The following is a 16,895-nucleotide window of genomic DNA, read 5'->3' as shown; positions in this document are numbered from 1 at the left end:
AGGATTCACTTTGCTGAAGGAAATGGCCAGATAGACTACAGCAAGCATATCTGGCTTTCTGATCTGTGTTCTAGAAGTTATCTTGGAAGCTGCTGGCTTTAGGAGAAGACATGTCTAATAAAATATCTCATTTGGTCTGTCTTATGTCTCACACATTTTAGTGGCCTAGAATTGTAGAAATACATCCACTTAAACTCAGTGAGCAAATCTAAATGAATTTATTGAGATGCTTCATATTAAGAAAATAAACCTGTTTTCATTGTTGGAAAGAAAAAACAAACTCAAGAAGGCAAAGGCTAAACAAGAAGATAAAAGAAATTAATTTATACCCAGATCCATTATTTGCATAATTTTGTATACCCAGTAGCAAATAAGAGGTTCTGATAGGCATTTTAACTTGTATGCATCAGTCCTGCAGATTAAGCAAAACCAGAATTTTAACAGGATTACTCAAAACCTCAGTGCAGTATCCTGGAAAGAGTAGAGCTTCAAACACACTTTGGTAATTTTTAATGAGGATGCTGACTTTAAGTGCTCAATACCTAGACAGAATAATTATGGGTGCTGGTTTTTTATATAGGTCTTCCATTATAACCTGTTACATACTAGCTGTTGTATTTGAGTTGCATACAATTCCCACAAATACTGTCTGAATACCAGAGTTCAAAACCTGGTGCTCCTTTATAATTTCTCCTAGATTCCTTTTGTAACTTTACCCTTGCACTGCTGCCTTTGGGTAGCCTTTGCCCTGTGCTAGATGAAGGAAGGATTGAATGCTGTGTCACATCTGGTAGTGAGGGAAGTGGTAGAGGTCTGTGCCCTTAATCCCACTGATCCTTCTTGGAAGAATTCTTATCTTTCTTGGCAGCTTGGTAACCTTTCAAGTAAAACACAGTAAAAGAGTCTGTCACTGTTGGATGCTGACTGATAGTGAGCTCTGCCTCTGCCAAAAAAAAAGTGTTGAGTGGCTACTAGCAAAAGGTAATGTTGATGAAGGTGGGATTAATACCAGAAAGCTTCCAGGTGACCAAAAGGGACATGACTATCAGGGAAATGGCCCATTGCTCCTCTAGGGTGGCTACTTGGTGGCTACTTATGTGTTATACCTACTTTTTCTGCTCTGGCTTCTTGTATGAGTTTGCTTTTGCCTTGTCTCTACCACAATGAAAGGAATTATTCCAGCTTTAAAAAACCCCCACAAAACTATAAAATTGTATTGCGTTTCACACCTAACAAAAAGTTCTAGTCAGATATTCTGAATCTTCTCCTGTAATTAATTACAAGGAAGGAAAAAAATACAAGCTCTGTCAGCAGGAAGACAGGTGTATAAATGTAATCAGATGTTATGCAAACCATTTGATACATTTTTAAGTGCCAGTGGTTTGAATTCCTTTGACAAGTATGTGAAATGCAAATGATCCTGCCCACACATTTTTAGAATAAATTAAAATACACTTAACATCATATTTGTTAGTCTTGTTCTAATAGGAAGCCTATGTGCTCTGAAGTGTGTATGTGTGTATTTAAATGGCATTGTTATTCCACCTGCTCTGAGTTGAATCCCAGCTGCTTTCTAACCACTGTTCCATTTTGCCTAATTTAATGGCCTTCTTCTTTTAGGACTCAGTAGATGTTGTGTCATTAAAAGTGAGCTTTACTTTTAAGATTTTTTTGCTAAAACATTTTTCTCGTGTCTTAGAGAATTTTATGTGAAGAAGTAGTCTCTTCAAACCTGGCTCATTGTTCTAGACTTCTTTAAGATCCCAGAACACAGGCTGTAAAACTGGCCAGATCCATTTGAGGATAAGAGCATAAATGTGTCCCTACACTGTCTGGCATAAACATCAGTGTTTAATTTCCATTTCCACTCCTGTTTGTAACGGTCCTGTACACATAAAATATGTAAAATTTTATTTAGCTATCTTACAACTTCCATCTTTCATGTTGAAAGATATATTTTTGATGGACTGCACAGTTTAAATTTTAAATCACATAAATACTTAAGACAGCATCCCAGAAATTTTCATTGTCAGGGTCAGGATTAAAATCTTAGTCTCTAACTTTTTTATCGCCTGCTAAATTCAGTAGATCGCATGTCCCACAGTCAATTAGTCTCTTCATCTTAACAGACTTATAATGCTTCTCCTCAAAGGAGATTTAAGCTGTATTTTCTTTATTTGTACTGCACTTTGAAAGTATTAGTTGCAATTAGATATGACCTAGTGTTATTGTAGGCCCTCTTTTAAACCTCAGTGTGTGTAAAGGGTCAGAAAGGAACATTTCTGAATCACAGAAAAGCTTATTTTCATTGCATATCCTGGCTGTTGGAAACTGTAGAAAAGAACATCTTACAGTATATACAGTGGTAAAATGAGAAGGCACATGAGGAAGTGTGCCTAGCCAGAATGATTTTTGGTAGTGAGAGAAGTAAGAGAAAATAAATGTTGAAGATGTACACCTATGCTGTTGTTCAAACGGAACATTATGCATTTTACTATGCAAATATTTCAAGAAAGTTTTCTGGAAGAATCCCAAAGTCATTCCCTACAAGTAAATTTCTTCCCCTGTAACTTCCCCCCATGTCCAAGTTCTTTAACATCGTTATGAAAATTAATTAATTCTGGACTGACTTTGAATTTCCTCTCCTTTTAAAATTTGGTTTAGATGCTTAAAAACCATTACTTCTTTTCTACCTGTTTTGGTTGTCATATAACTATGGATGTTTTAGAAAATTGAAGTAGCAATTGTCAAACTTTGGTGTCTTTCTTAGATCTCTTGAAATTCTTCGGAATTCTCATACGTGTTTCTTCATATTTTGAAAAAGTCATGTCATCATATTTTCTTTTTTATGTATGTATTTAAAGTGAAAGATCATCTGGATGGATTTATTACTTCATGCTTTCCAAATCATGAAATCTACCTGTCTGTGTTGAGTCTAGAAAATTTTATGAAGCGAAATCTATTATTGTATATTCTGTTTAGAATATGGTTGGTTTTGTTAAATATTATGAAGATCTTTATTTTTGCCATACAATGCCCTAATAGACATAATGACAGAGAAACGTTTAACATAACTCAGTGTTTTGAATGCATCTTTCTTATTTTATATATCCATCTAGGTTGCTTTTACAGTTCTGTTTGATTTAGAAGCTCTTCTGAAGATCTGGTGTTTGGGTTTCACAGGATACATCAGCTCATCTCTTCACAAGTTTGAGTTGCTGCTTGTAATTGGAACCACTCTCCATATTTATCCAGATCTCTATCACTCTCAATTTACGTATTTTCAGGTATGATCAGCCACTTTTACTTTTTACTCTATATACCAAATTAAAATGTTACCCAACCACATTTCACACAAATTTCAATTTTCTCACAGTATTGACTCATTTTGAGAATTACTTTAAAATAAAAAATATCTAGTTTTAACTATTTTCATTGGGTGGATATACAAAAATAGTATTCTTTCTAATTTTGCTGATAAGTCCTTTCTGTTATCAGTAACTCCCATTTCTTATCTGAGCTGTACTGTTCAGTAGGTTTTGGTTTGTTTCTTCATTGTTCTTCACTGAGCCTTGACCTTTTACACAGCTGTTTACAACATCACCTTCCCATAGTGTCCACCCCTGCTTTCCTGGCTGCTCTCCCTGAGGCCTTAATTCACTTGCTGTTGTTTCTCCAAATCATCTCTGTGGCAGCCACATGCTAAGCTAAGTTACTGTGGGTCTTCTGAGGTAATTTCTCCAGAATCATCTTAGACTTGGGTTTTTAGATCTCCAGCCATTCCTTATCTAGAGGGAGTGTGTTTATTGAGGCACTTCTTGCATTTTCACTTGGGGGAAGAGCAGGAAAGAGAGACAAAAAACCACTAATTCTGATTTATCATTCTGGCTGATTCTTCTTGTTAGCCAACCCAACCAATTTTCCAATCATCCTCCTTCAAGTGCTTAGGTTTGGTCCAGTTTTGGGCAAAAGCACTGGTATTCGTTATGTGTTATGTTCCACAGGGCCAAATAAAGAGGTTTTTTAAGAATATATCTTTTAAAGAATTCACATCTGCCCATTATTCAGCAGTGGATTAGCATGGTGAATAAGTAATACTCAATAAGGGAAAATAATAAATCATCAGACAGTGTTCTGTCAATAAATGGGATTAGTTAGAGTGACACATACTGTAAACATGAATACAGCATGGGGGAAGCAATCTCCCCAAGTGTAGGTTGAAACATAATGGTCTTCTCAGATTTCTGCAAATTTCATCCTGTATTTTTTCTAAATGGTTCTGCAAACCTCCTCAAGAAAGCTTTCAGGATGAAAAAAAAAAAATCTATTTTGTTTTCACCTGATATGATTTGAAGACTTTTAAGTCATTATAGCTTTGATTTTGCTGTCCAAAATGTAGAGTGTTGTTACTCAATGCAGCATGATGCATCTAACGTGCAAGGGAGGAGGATGTGTCAGGAGTATGCAATTGCTCTCTTGTGTCAAAAGCACAGAGAAAGTAGCTGGGAGCTGTCAGTTAAAGCAGTCAGCAACTTAGTTAATAATTGGTTCGTATTTATTAGGACATAGTCCTCTTACGACTGGTGGTTTATTTGTAAGAATTTTCAGCATAAATTATGAATGTTGGACTAAATAGATGACATCATCACTAACTCATAGGATTGAAAGTTTGATTAAAATGTAGGCAGGTGCTGGTAATAAAAAAATAAGTATTTTCTTTTTAATGGATTTAATTAGTTTAGTGGAGCAGTGGTGGTGGTGTTTTTTTTAATTACACAGTGCTAGCTTTTATGACAGAAAATGTCAAGAAGTGATTTTTTTTTTTTTTTAATATATGAAAGACATACATTTTACAAGCAGAAATACCTGCTACACTGAATGATTTGGGTTGTATTTTGCAATCCAAGTACCCTAGGAGGTGAATGATTGGAAGGTTGCAGAATAACTTTGAAGTCACCATGTAAGATACACACCATATTCCTCCACACTTAAGTTCTGGGCAAGCTAGATAGCACATTTTCAAATCAACCAAGGTCAAAATGTCTTTTTCACATGAATACATCTTAATGTTAGGCAGATTTCCAGGCATTTAAGTATTCATGATGACAGGGTAAATGTGTTCCTTGTCAGCCAACAAAACAGATTACTGAAAACGGAAGTCCTTCTTGACACATTCCAGAATAGCAAGCAAGAATTATTGTTTGGGTTGTCTAGTCCTCCTTCCATACATTTCAGTTTGCATTATTCATTGGTCTGTATCATTACCTTTTGCCAACACATCACTCAGTCTTTACTACATTGGCTACTGTCCACCCTCCCACCTATCTTCCTTGCATTCACTGTGCATTCATTCAAGCTGCTTTGCAAGCCCTCTGTGAAAGGCTACAGCAAAGGACTGTTACATAGCTATATCTGTAGGACATTAAATTAGTGGAGAAATTACAGATTTTGCATATTATTGCAGAGATCTGTAATGAACCATCATAAAAGGGAGAGATTTAAACAGAATTTAACCTATACTGGACTGAAGAGATGGTACTGTATTTGTGCTTGGGGAAAATACCAGAGTCATTTTCTGAATAACTGTCATCCCTTGCAGGAGATTCAGCCATTATTTGTAACAAAGCAGTGGTTCCTTTTTTGTATTAATAATTTTGATTTGTTTTTAATATATTTTTATATTTAATCCAAATAGTGCATCTTCTACAGCTCCTTGATGTAATACAATTTGCAATCCAATTACACAAAATGCATAAATTCATTAGAATGTACTTTTGCTAGATTCAATTTGTTACCTAATGAAAATAAATGAAGAAACCAAATAGTATCAATAAGATTAGTGTGTGGCTTAAAGGTCAACTAAAGTTCCCCAAAGAAAGGGGAAAAAATAAGGCAGATAATTGAGTTTATTTAAAACACCACTCAGAATACCAACTAGTATGAAATCTTTTCCCCACTGGGGTCTGTGCTGAAACTAGTATTGATGGGAACAGAGCTAACATTTACACCATAAGTAAATCTTGTAAGTAAGAAGGCAGCATGTTTACATTTTAATAGTACTTGTAAATATCACTCATTTCACTATCTGCCTTGGTTACAATTTTCATGTACTCAGGTTATATGTAATGTAGTCATGATACAATATCAAAGAAAGGACTTTATCTCACCTTGTGCTAATGTTGTGAAAGTTAAGCTGTCTAGTGTAACTTCTGAATCCAGGACCCTTGTGTGCTGCTGAAGACAGTGGATGCTTATCCCATCTCATGTAAGGGCTCTGGTACGTTTGGAATAAGTTGCTCTTTGAGTTGACTCACTCTCTTCCCCCCACTCCTTTGGTAGTTAAATCTAGATGACAAGCATATTCTGCATACCTTACAAGTGGGTAGGGAGATTAGCTTCATGTGAAATCCAAAGGTGTACATTATTAGCAAGCTACAGGGCACCATGAGCTCAATGTGTGAACAACTTATTTTCTTTCCAAAAACAGCAGAGTAATTGTATTTGACTTGTAGATAAGGTCAAACAATAATTGCACTGTAATTCCTACCTTTCAGTTTCAATATGTTTCTTGTAGAAACCCAAGTGATACCTTGAAATCGCCTTTTTTATTCCTAAGCACCGCAGACTCTGAGTTGCCCCATATGCTGCTGTGCATTGTCTTCAGAAACAACTGTTGCTGCCGCTGCCTCTTGTTGATACTGATGTTCATGTCACTGTGTCAATGTCAATGGCAGAAATAGGAGAATCAGAGTTGTCAGCAGCTCTTTCAAAGTAGACTCAGCAGCGAATGGGTCAGGAGTTCCACACAAGATGAAAGTTTTGCTGCCAGTACTGAGAGGTGTTAGATATGTCAGGGGCAAACAATGCTGTTGTGAGATACTGAGTTTCTCTGATACTGAGAAACACAACCCAAAATTTCCTATGTTATATATAATATGAAATAGAAAAATATGTTCATTACCAAATTTACTAGGTTATTGTGGTACATAATGCCAAATAATTTTGCTTCAGGTCACTGAAATGGAAAGGCGATCTGTGGAAGAAGACTTGGCAGTTTTTTGTGTGAATACGTAACCTGGTATAAGAAACATCATAAAATCAGAGAAATCTAAGTGGAAGTGGCCTTTCAAATCCATCTCATTGAGCCTGCTGCTCAAAGCAGAACTTTCATCAAAACCTGTTCAAAACCCTGTCCATTTAGTACAAGAATGAAATGTAAACAAATTATGATAATCAAACTGGAGCCATTTACCTAGAACTTCAGTAGATTCTCAGTTGCTAAATCCAGACTGATGCACTTTGTCTCCTGCCTGAGGGCATTCTTATGTTTGGTAACACACTATAAACCTACTTTGGTGTCTAATTCCATATTACATTCATATTTAATATCTGTGGTGTGTTTTGTCTATATTTTTGTTCCTGATGTTACCCCAAAGCCAGTTTCACCCAATTGCATTTCTGTAATGACTCTTCGTTATTGGTGAGTTGACTACAGCCTTGGAGACCTTGGGTCCTCCAATGCCTGTATGCCTCAATGCTGCTTATGTTTCTGGTTTTGTGGTTTTAATCTAACACACAACTTGTCATCTATTACAAGTGGTGGCAACTTGATGTTTATTGGTCTACAAGACTGCAGGTCCCTTTTTGGCCATGAATGTCTGATATTTTGAAAGTTTTTGATTAATGTGATAATCAAATAATTGATACAGTTGCATTTTTCTCTTTCTTCCCAGGTTCTTAGAGTAGTTCGGCTTATAAAGATTTCTCCCGCTTTGGAGGATTTTGTGTATAAGATATTTGGACCAGGAAAAAAACTTGGGAGTTTGGTAGTATTTACTGCCAGCCTTTTGATTGTAATGTCAGCAATCAGTTTACAGATGTTTTGCTTTGTGGAAGAACTGGATAGATTTACAACCTTTCCAAGGGCAAGTATAAAAAGCACCGATTACTTATTGCTTGTCACTATTTTCTTATCATGGATATTTTCTTACCATTAATGGTAGTGTTTGTAAATGATTGGCAGTGTTTGGTAAATTATTGGACTGAGGGATCTTGAAGGCCCTTTCCATCCTAATGATTCTGTGATTCTGTTGTGGTTTAATTTGGCCAGTAGAGCTAAACATTCCACAGCCACTTGTTCAGTCCTCCCCCTGCAGTGGGATAGAGGAGAGAATTGAGGGGGAAAAAAGTAAAACTTTTGGGCTGAGATAAAGAAATTTTAGTAGGACAGAAACAGAAGGGGAGACAATAGTGAGAAAATAATTAGAATATACAAAATCAGTGGCTCACAATGTGATTGCTCAGTACATGTTGGCTGATGCTGAGCCAGCTTCCAGTCTGCAGCCCATAACCAGCTTTCCCCTACTTTATATGGTGACCATGATGCCATATGGGATGGGATATTCCTTTGGTCATTTGGGGTCACCTATCCTGCCCCTCACAACTTCTTGTGCACCCTTAGCTTGTTCACTGGTGGGGTGAGAGGCAGGAAAGGCCCTGACACTGTGCAAGCACTGCTCAGCACCAACTAAAACATCAGGGTATTATCAACATCATTCTCATCTTAAACCCTAAATATAGCACTGTGCCAGCTACTAGGAAGAAAATTATTTCTATCCCAGCCCAAACCAGGACAGATTCTATCATATTTCTTATTACTACATTAGCAGTCTTCCTTTCCTTCTTAGAAACATGGAGCAGTTTATCTCCATATGTATCAGTTTAAAAAATATATATTTTCTGGATGTAATAGTCTTCCTCTAGTCCTTCTGTAGTGAAAACCATCTTTCCTTGTGGTAGTTATTCTCTTTCTGCTGTCAAGGGAACACAGAGAAATTTTGCCTATGCACTGTGGTGATGACACAACACAGCATATGGCTTAACAGTACTCTGTCATGTTACAGAAGAGAATTCATGTCCACAAGCATGAGTATTAGCCTGAGAATGTATATAAAACGTGTATAAGTTATTATATCTTCATATTAGCAAAGTGGTTATTCTTGATTTGTACAAGAATCCTTGTTTTACACAGGGTTATAAAACCTGTCTGCATTGACAAAATAAGTGTTTGCTTTTTGGGTATAAATAATGGATATTTATGGGCATTACATTAATTCAGAACAGAACATTGAAAATCAGTGGAAATTTGAGCTAACATGTTTGTTGAAGCACACTGTTCTGAATGAAAATAGTGCAATTTCTTTAATAGCGGATTAGACTGAGTGTACATGGATTGCTTCCAGTGACAATTTATTTGTTTCTGTCATTCCAGTTTGGTTATCCAATGTATCTATTTTAGTGAAAGTGCATTGGTTGGAACAATTAAATAACAACGAATAAGGCAGCCTCAAGGGTCATGTATTTAGCAAAGAAAATGCCTAAACAACAATTTGTAATTGTCAAGCTGAACTTGTTTTATGGGAAGCTGGCCATCCAATGTGGGACAAAAAAATGCCAACCCACAGGGAACAGTGTAACACCGTGCTTTCTATTTTGGAAAATATTCTTAGAAAAGCAGCCACTAGGATTAGATATTCAGTATCATTCATTAAATGTGAAGAAAAGAAATAAAATAAAACTTAGGCTTTCCTAATTAAGTCAAGTCTCTGAATCAGGTCATGTTACCACCATATTCTATTCTCAATTCTCATCTACAACTTCTGAAGAAAACTGCAGGTTTCAAATCACCATGGAATTTTGGTTTAGAATTGTTTTATTATTTATGCAAAATGTCAGTGAAAGTCCTGAAAGAATAATTGCAGTACAATAAAAATAAGACAGGATTGCAATCACCTTCACGTTTTAACTAGATAAAGTGATATAAGTACCTGAGAAAGATCCACTTGAAATGAAAAATGGCCAATTTGTATCAATACATTAATAAAGTTTTGGATTATTTTGATCATTTTCATCTGCTTCCATTTAAGCTTCAATAAGGGCTTTTAGCATATTGAATTTTAACAGGTATATGTAAATACTAAATACATGTTTTAAGAGTGAGAAAATATTTTCTCAAATTATACAGTGTTTTTACAAACAGGGCATGTCTTTACTGGTCTTCTATTTTATAACTTAAGTACTTGAAAAAGAGAAGAGCTGTTAACAGCAATAAAAGAATTGTTAACAGCAGAGTTAAAAGTAAGAGTATTAACATTCCAGCAATACTGAATTGAAATGTTTTCAATATTTTTCATATGATATCCAGAAGCATGAGTCCATTAATTTTTTTATGTGTTCATATTCACCTTGTTATATTTGTTTCAGAAGCGTAAAATTTACAGCATGTGGTTTCTTTTTGTAGTTTTATAGTGAAGCATCTCTTATTAGGTTAAAAGTCAGTGAAAATTTTGTACTCAAAATTGTGATTGGTGATGTGAAATTGTGGCATTCCTCTGAAGGAGTAGGTCTTCCTAGCAAAGTCTGGGAGTTCTCAAATTTTCTTCCCTGAAGAAAGAACACTAAATCAGTTTGCAATAATACAATTCTAATTATTTTTGAAACATGACTGAAGACATGCTATATAACATATGAGATGATATTAAGTCTGCAATACCAGAATTTGTAAGATAAATTATTAGGAGCTTACCCTCAAAGAAGAGCAAACCTTAAATAGCCAGGATTGTTGCTGTGAGTTTTTTCAGTTAAAAATACAAGGAGGAAAGCATGACAACAAAAATGGTGACACTAAAGGCTAAATTTTGAGTTTCTACATTAAAGTGCTTTCTACATTGAAACAGACAAAACCTAAAATCATTTTGAAACTAAGTGCTTTATAAGAAGGCACAGTATGGGTTTTGGAACAAATAGACCTCCTCCTTTTGCTAATGCCTCTAAATTGCATGTTTTCACATGGTTTCCTGATGAAAATCAATAGGCACAAGCTCACTGTTGCCATAGCTACTAATTTCACCCTTCTTTTGGCCATTACAACTTGCCAAATGGACTGGCTTTCTCTCTAATACTAAGTACAAAAATATAGATGTTTGCTTTACTGTTTTTAACCATCTGCTATCTCTTATTTTTGCATGTCTTCTTGGGCTGCACATATTGAGCCATGAGGAAGGACAGGGGTGGCTGGGCCCCCTGAAGAAGGCATAGGTGTAAGGCAGCTGCTAAGAAAATTCACTGTATGGAGAACAAAACACATTGTTACTGTCTCTGACTTCCATGCCCTGATTTGTTTTGAAGTTTGCAGCTGAGTGCTGACTGCTCTGTCTCCATTTGCAAAGTTGGGAATGCTGCCCTTCTTTTAAATGGGTCAACACAAGATGAAAGCCAGGCCCAGCTGATCACAGCAACAATTCCCCAGTTTTCACAAAACCAAGTGTTTGCTCCTAACCTTAACCTTGAGGAAAGTTTCTTATGTGAGATATTAGTTCAACCTAAGAAAGACCCATTAAAAAAGATGAGCAATGCAGTCTTAATTCTCTGATACAGTTAAGATCTCAGTATCACTGACACATTTTTAAAGGATGGCTACTCTTCTTTCAGGGTGTTACTGAGCCCTCGTGACTGTGTCAGGAGGAAAATATAAGTTTCTGCTGGTACCAAGATGTTACAGCAATGTCCTTAATCCCATTACCTTAACTTGCAGAGCAATCCCTATGATTTTAGAACTGCTTCTATGAATTAGGCCAGTGGAATTTGGTCCTTAAAATTTTTTGGACAAGCATCAGTTACAAGACAAGTACATTATAACTGTAAGTAGCAATTTGTGTGGCACCACCCCTGTAACAGTTGGACAAGATGTCAGAAATGGCACTTTGGCTTATATATTCTACCAAACTTTTTCCAATCTTCCACTATAAATAAAAAGGTAGTTTGACTTCCATCATCAAAACAGCTCATTAAGTAATAGGGCATAAATACGCAAAGAAATTGACAATCTTTTCTATAACACAAATTAATTCAGAAAATCACCATTTGCATAAATTTCTAAGTCTCGTTTTCACAGATGTTGATTCTGTCAGCTAGTTGCATTTCAAATTAATTTTAAAATAAACAGTGAGGTACACCTTTCAGCTAAAAATAACTTGCTCCAAAGAAGATTGCTTGGTGCAAATCACATATTTATTGTGCACTGCCTTATTTTCTTAAAACTAATTTTTGAATTATACTGGAATTTAATGGCATAACAAAATGCTTAAATTATATTGAAAGGCCATTTTATAAAACTATATGCTTTCCTGACAACTGGTTTGGATGGAAGATTCGATTTTTTGATATTAAATTAATATCTTCTCCATATTAATCTATTATTAATTGTATTAATGATGAGTCCAAAACATATTTCTATAACCTGAATAATTAAGAAATATAAACTTGAAGAATTAAGTAAAATAAATATTTTTTTTTAAAAGCAGTAAGCTGTGTTAATTGTGATTCAGAAGAAAGGATACTGCACTAGTTCAGTTATCCAGTCCTTCAGGTATTTTTAAAGCCAGCAGTAGGGTGTATTATTTAATATAGTGCCCACCTTATGCTTCAGCAAGGAGTGCCACACCAATCAGGTATGATGGCTACTGGCTCTGAGTGCAGGCAATCACAGCTGCCTGGCTTAGCTTCAGCTCCCCATCACAAAGGGAAGCTGAGACCTGAGAAGCAGTGCTGAGCACTGATGGGGTATTTGCTTCTTTCATGCATGCTGAGCTGGCTACAAAAGGCCTTTCCTAGATAAAGATCCCAAATGTTTCTTACTCTGCATGTCTTGCATGGGGAGCAAATGATTTTATAATAAGGAAAAGAGTTAGTATTAAGAGTTTGTAATTTTGTGCAATGTAGAGTCAGTGCACATGGCTGGGAGGGGGCACTCATTTGAAGGGAGGACGTGGCTGTAGGTTGGCAATCTGCTGGTTAAGACCAAAATAATGGCAGAAACATAAAGGATAGGGCACTGTGCAAATTTCAGCCCTTGTGCTTGGCCTCTGCAAATATATAACATACCAAAGACTTTAAACACCCTAAAGAATTTACAGAAAACTAATTGCCAGCATTTTTTTCTGCTGTTTCTAGTTCATGCTAGCCTTTGTCCTCTGTGGGACTTGTGTTCAAAAGAAAGCCTGTGACTTTACATTTGGTCAGGATGTTTCCAGTGTAGAAATAAAAGTCTGATGTTTCTGATGTTTAACTTCTCTCTGAACATGTGTGATTTCTCATTTGGATGCCTTGGTTTACTCCATGTTCATCTGTGCTTCACTTCTTGTAATTGTATCTTGTAGGTTTAAGCATCTCTGAAATTGTAGGTTTAAGCATCTCTGAAAATTTGATTAGTGTGAGTTAATTCTGAAAAGCAACTGTAAAAATAATACTCAACTTCTTGGTCTTAACCTAGCAGGGTGTTTGGGCTTCTGTCTGCTTCAGAGTCCCACAGAACGCAGAAGCAGTAAGAAACCAAGTTGGACTTTGATGAGGGGCTTTTTTATGTGAATCATCAGGCAAATTACTTCTAAAACGCTCAGAAGCTAAGTTTATGAACTCTGTAACAGAGTAAAAACTCATAGTTCTTCCTCCAAATATGACCCGGAGGCAACATGATTCACTTTCTGCACTTTAAAATATGTATCATTTAAACCAACAGAGGAGAAAAAGCCTTAGTGCTAGGATCCTTATTGGTGGTCAGTGAAAGAATGGACAGGCAGTATCAGTGGTCTTCTGATACTGCTTTTTGTCTTCTGTAACTTCTTTTCTGGTTCCAGCGAAATTTCTCCAAGGTAGTCCCCAGGTATGAACGTGGAAATTGTCCTCTCACACTGGGAAGGCAGAGTCCAGAAAGGACTCCAGAAAGGCAGAGTCTTTTATGCAGTGCCTGCATAACAAGATGCACTGGATTAGCTTGTCTCTGCCTTACCCAGCCCCGTTACCCCATCTCAGCATGCTTTGTAACTGCAGGCCCTCCTTTCAAATTTTAAGCAGATAGCCCTTGACATACACTTGCTTTCACTATTCGAGTCGCACCACATCCCCCTTCATATAGTTTGAACCAGCTTCTTGTTACCAAATATCAATAATTGTTAGCCATAGGGATGTCACACAGGGGCAAAGCCAAGTGTTGTGAGCATACACATGGACAGTCTTCTCTAGAGTAAATTTACTTTTACTGAAGGTGAGAAGTCACAATCTGGAGTGGTCTCCCCTAAGAGTTGGGATATAACCTTAATGGTTTGGTTTAGAAGAAACATTGGAAGAAACATCCTAGATAAATCAGTGTTTTGTTTGAAAAACTCTATAAATTTTATAAAGAGCCCAAGCAAAGTATTTGCCTGTGGTTTATACTAATAATATAAATTTGAGGTCTCCCACACAGTTATTTTTGCCAGCATCTTTAAAAATTAATTAGAACCATTTCATTCTTTCCCAGGCACATAAGTTTGTATAGCTACATGTTTTCAGCTTTTCCAGCACAGGTTTTGGTTTAGGGTAAGTTGCAGTGAAGGGCTGTCTGGATACTGTTTTCTCACAGGTTTGACAGGAAGAATCCTTTTTGCTTTGTGCCATTGCATTAATGTGTTGATCTGCTGCTACTGGGTACACTGAGAACAGATGTAATGCCTCCTTGTAACTGTGTTAACATTTTGAATTCTAGGGATCCTGTTAGCTGTAAGCAGCATTGTTGTTTCCAGTTTCTAACACTTTTTTGTTTTGCATAAACTTCAGTAAGATATCAGCTTTGATCCTTACTGTCTGGAAAGAGAATACTTTCAATGTCAGGCAATAGCATAAGAAACTGGTGCAATAGTTTGGCCTCATTGAGACAGTCAAGATATTTCACTTTGATACCATACTCAAACTTCTGTTTCCTAGGCAGTGTGCATTCCTCAATGTCTGTGTAGGATGTACATCTTGCAGTTACACATTGCTCATGTTGAGTTCAATTCTGGTTGGTGCTGTAGGCTCCAGCTGGGGTTTCAAAGGTGTCTGGTTTCTAGGCTTATCCGATTTCATATTTTCCTATCACTAAATAAATAAATTGTTTGAAACATTCCTATTCCTTCCTCTGCTTTTGACACGTGTACCTGGTCTCAAGGAATTTGAAAATGTTGCAAGAATAGTTCCGCAAAAAAATGCTATCTACAAAATATAGAGGAAAAGTCTGACTGGCTGAATCAAGTGCAGGTGCAGAGACCTTGCCATGTGTTGCCATGTGTTGGTTAGTCACATCTGTGGATTGCCTCAGATGCTTCTGCTATTAAGATAACATAATTTATGGTCACATTTAATTATAATACTTTATTATAGTTATATTTAGAGAGAGGAAACATGGAAGAAAAAGCATAATCAAAAAATTACAATACAGTATAATATTCAAAACAATAATCTATGATGCTCAGAATATTTATCCTATTTTTCCAGCCATGAAGGAAACCAAAAGATCCTTTGTATATGCTAATGAAGCTAGGGCTGTGTTAAAAATTGAAGTTTACAGTTCTGTCAAAGATCAAGCTATTTGTTTCTCCTTTAGCCTTCTACTTGGCTTTAAAAGTTAAGCACATTTGATAAGGTTTAAAAAGCTAACCAAAACAGGTGTGCCTCTCTGTTAAATCAGTTTTAGAAATGTGTCAATAAAACCATATTAGTATAATTCATTAATATGTTTGCAATTCTATTTCTTGCAGGCTTTCATGTCAATGTTTCAGATTCTCACACAGGAAGGATGGGTCGATGTTATGGATCAGACACTGAATGCTGTAGGACATATGTGGGCACCAGTGGTTGCCATTTATTTTATACTATATCATCTTTTTGCTACTCTGGTAAGTTTTCAGTCACAAATGAAAGTGCAGTGCTTCGTTTCATTTTGAATTACTCTCATTGCTCTTGTATTACTTATTATTTTCAGCTAGTTAAAAGTAATTGTAATGCTCATTTTTAGCATAGGAAGCTTTTAGTTTGTGGATGTGGTAGAATAAATTTACCCTTCAGCCATGTGACATGAGGTGGTGGCCTTTGTTCTGGTGTGACATTTTGTTCTTCTTAGATCCAAGTCACACTGCCAGGCTAACAATATAATTGTTATCTGCCTTGTACCTTCACAGCTCTAATGATTTCAGAGTTAAGTGATTTTATTTGTCATGTAGAAGTGGTCTCCTTAGCTTTCATTGCATTCTCTTTGCAACAGCAATTAAAGTGAGAAGTGTAAAACCTTACAATATAAGCCTTTAACTAGTCATCCCTACTCTCCTGTTGCCTGATACAAAATCAATGTATGGAAAATATATGATATAGTATATCAAGCAATAAATTATTAGAACTAATACAGCAGTTCCTGCATGCAAACAGAAATGTGGATTATATAAAAAAACAAAAATCAACCTTTTTTTCTGAATGATTATTGCATTCTTTCATAGAGAAAATGTGAAGGAAAACTCTCTTTGATTATCGTGTAAGGGCTTGTTGCTTTATTTTAATATTAATATTTTAATATTAATACAGAGAAAATACTGCAATCAGGAAAATAACCATTTTATGCACCCTTAATTCACTCCTACTATTGCTCTTTTTTTTTTTTCCATTCACTGCAGGTTTTGATGCACATAGTCTTATTTTCACTTTTGTCATTCAATTTTCTTTCTTTGCTTACATGTCTACTTACATAAGGTACTAACTGTATTTCTACAATCTCTGCCAGCATCCATTTACTTCTTTTACTTTACACTATATCCTATTTCACTTCGAAAGACTGAATAGTTGGACTACAATTGTGGGTGCAATGGATTCCTTCATATGGATTCAAAACTTGACCATTTTATAAATGGCAATAAAGTGCATTTCCTGTTCTTAGAGCTGCTTAATCACATCAAAGTATGAGCCAAACAAATGTATATATCAGAAGATATAGAGGACATGTAATTTTTTCACAGAAAATACAATTTTTCATGCTGGAGTGATCTTATAAACTC

The 16,895-nt window shown here is 36.0% G+C and overlaps 1 protein-coding gene across 12 annotated transcripts in view; it reads left to right on the top strand.

The window, feature by feature from the left end:
* NALCN (sodium leak channel, non-selective) overlaps window positions 1-16,895 on the top strand; it is a 228,977-nt gene that overhangs the window by 120,112 nt on the left and 91,970 nt on the right. For all 12 annotated transcript variants that reach the window (XM_030276727.4, XM_030276696.4, XM_030276731.4 and 9 more), the window contains 3 exons: window positions 3,120-3,287; window positions 7,734-7,925; window positions 15,612-15,749. In XM_030276727.4, coding sequence (XP_030132587.1) covers window positions 3,120-3,287; window positions 7,734-7,925; window positions 15,612-15,749 — 498 coding nt within the window. The remainder of the gene's footprint in view (window positions 1-3,119; window positions 3,288-7,733; window positions 7,926-15,611; window positions 15,750-16,895) is intronic.

Source organism: Taeniopygia guttata, chromosome 1 (genome assembly GCF_048771995.1).
Source record: "Taeniopygia guttata chromosome 1, bTaeGut7.mat, whole genome shotgun sequence".
Lineage (NCBI taxonomy): Eukaryota > Metazoa > Chordata > Aves > Passeriformes > Estrildidae > Taeniopygia > Taeniopygia guttata.
The sequence above is the reverse complement of the archived record's forward strand: the minus strand, read 5'-3'. Positions and strand labels throughout refer to the sequence as shown.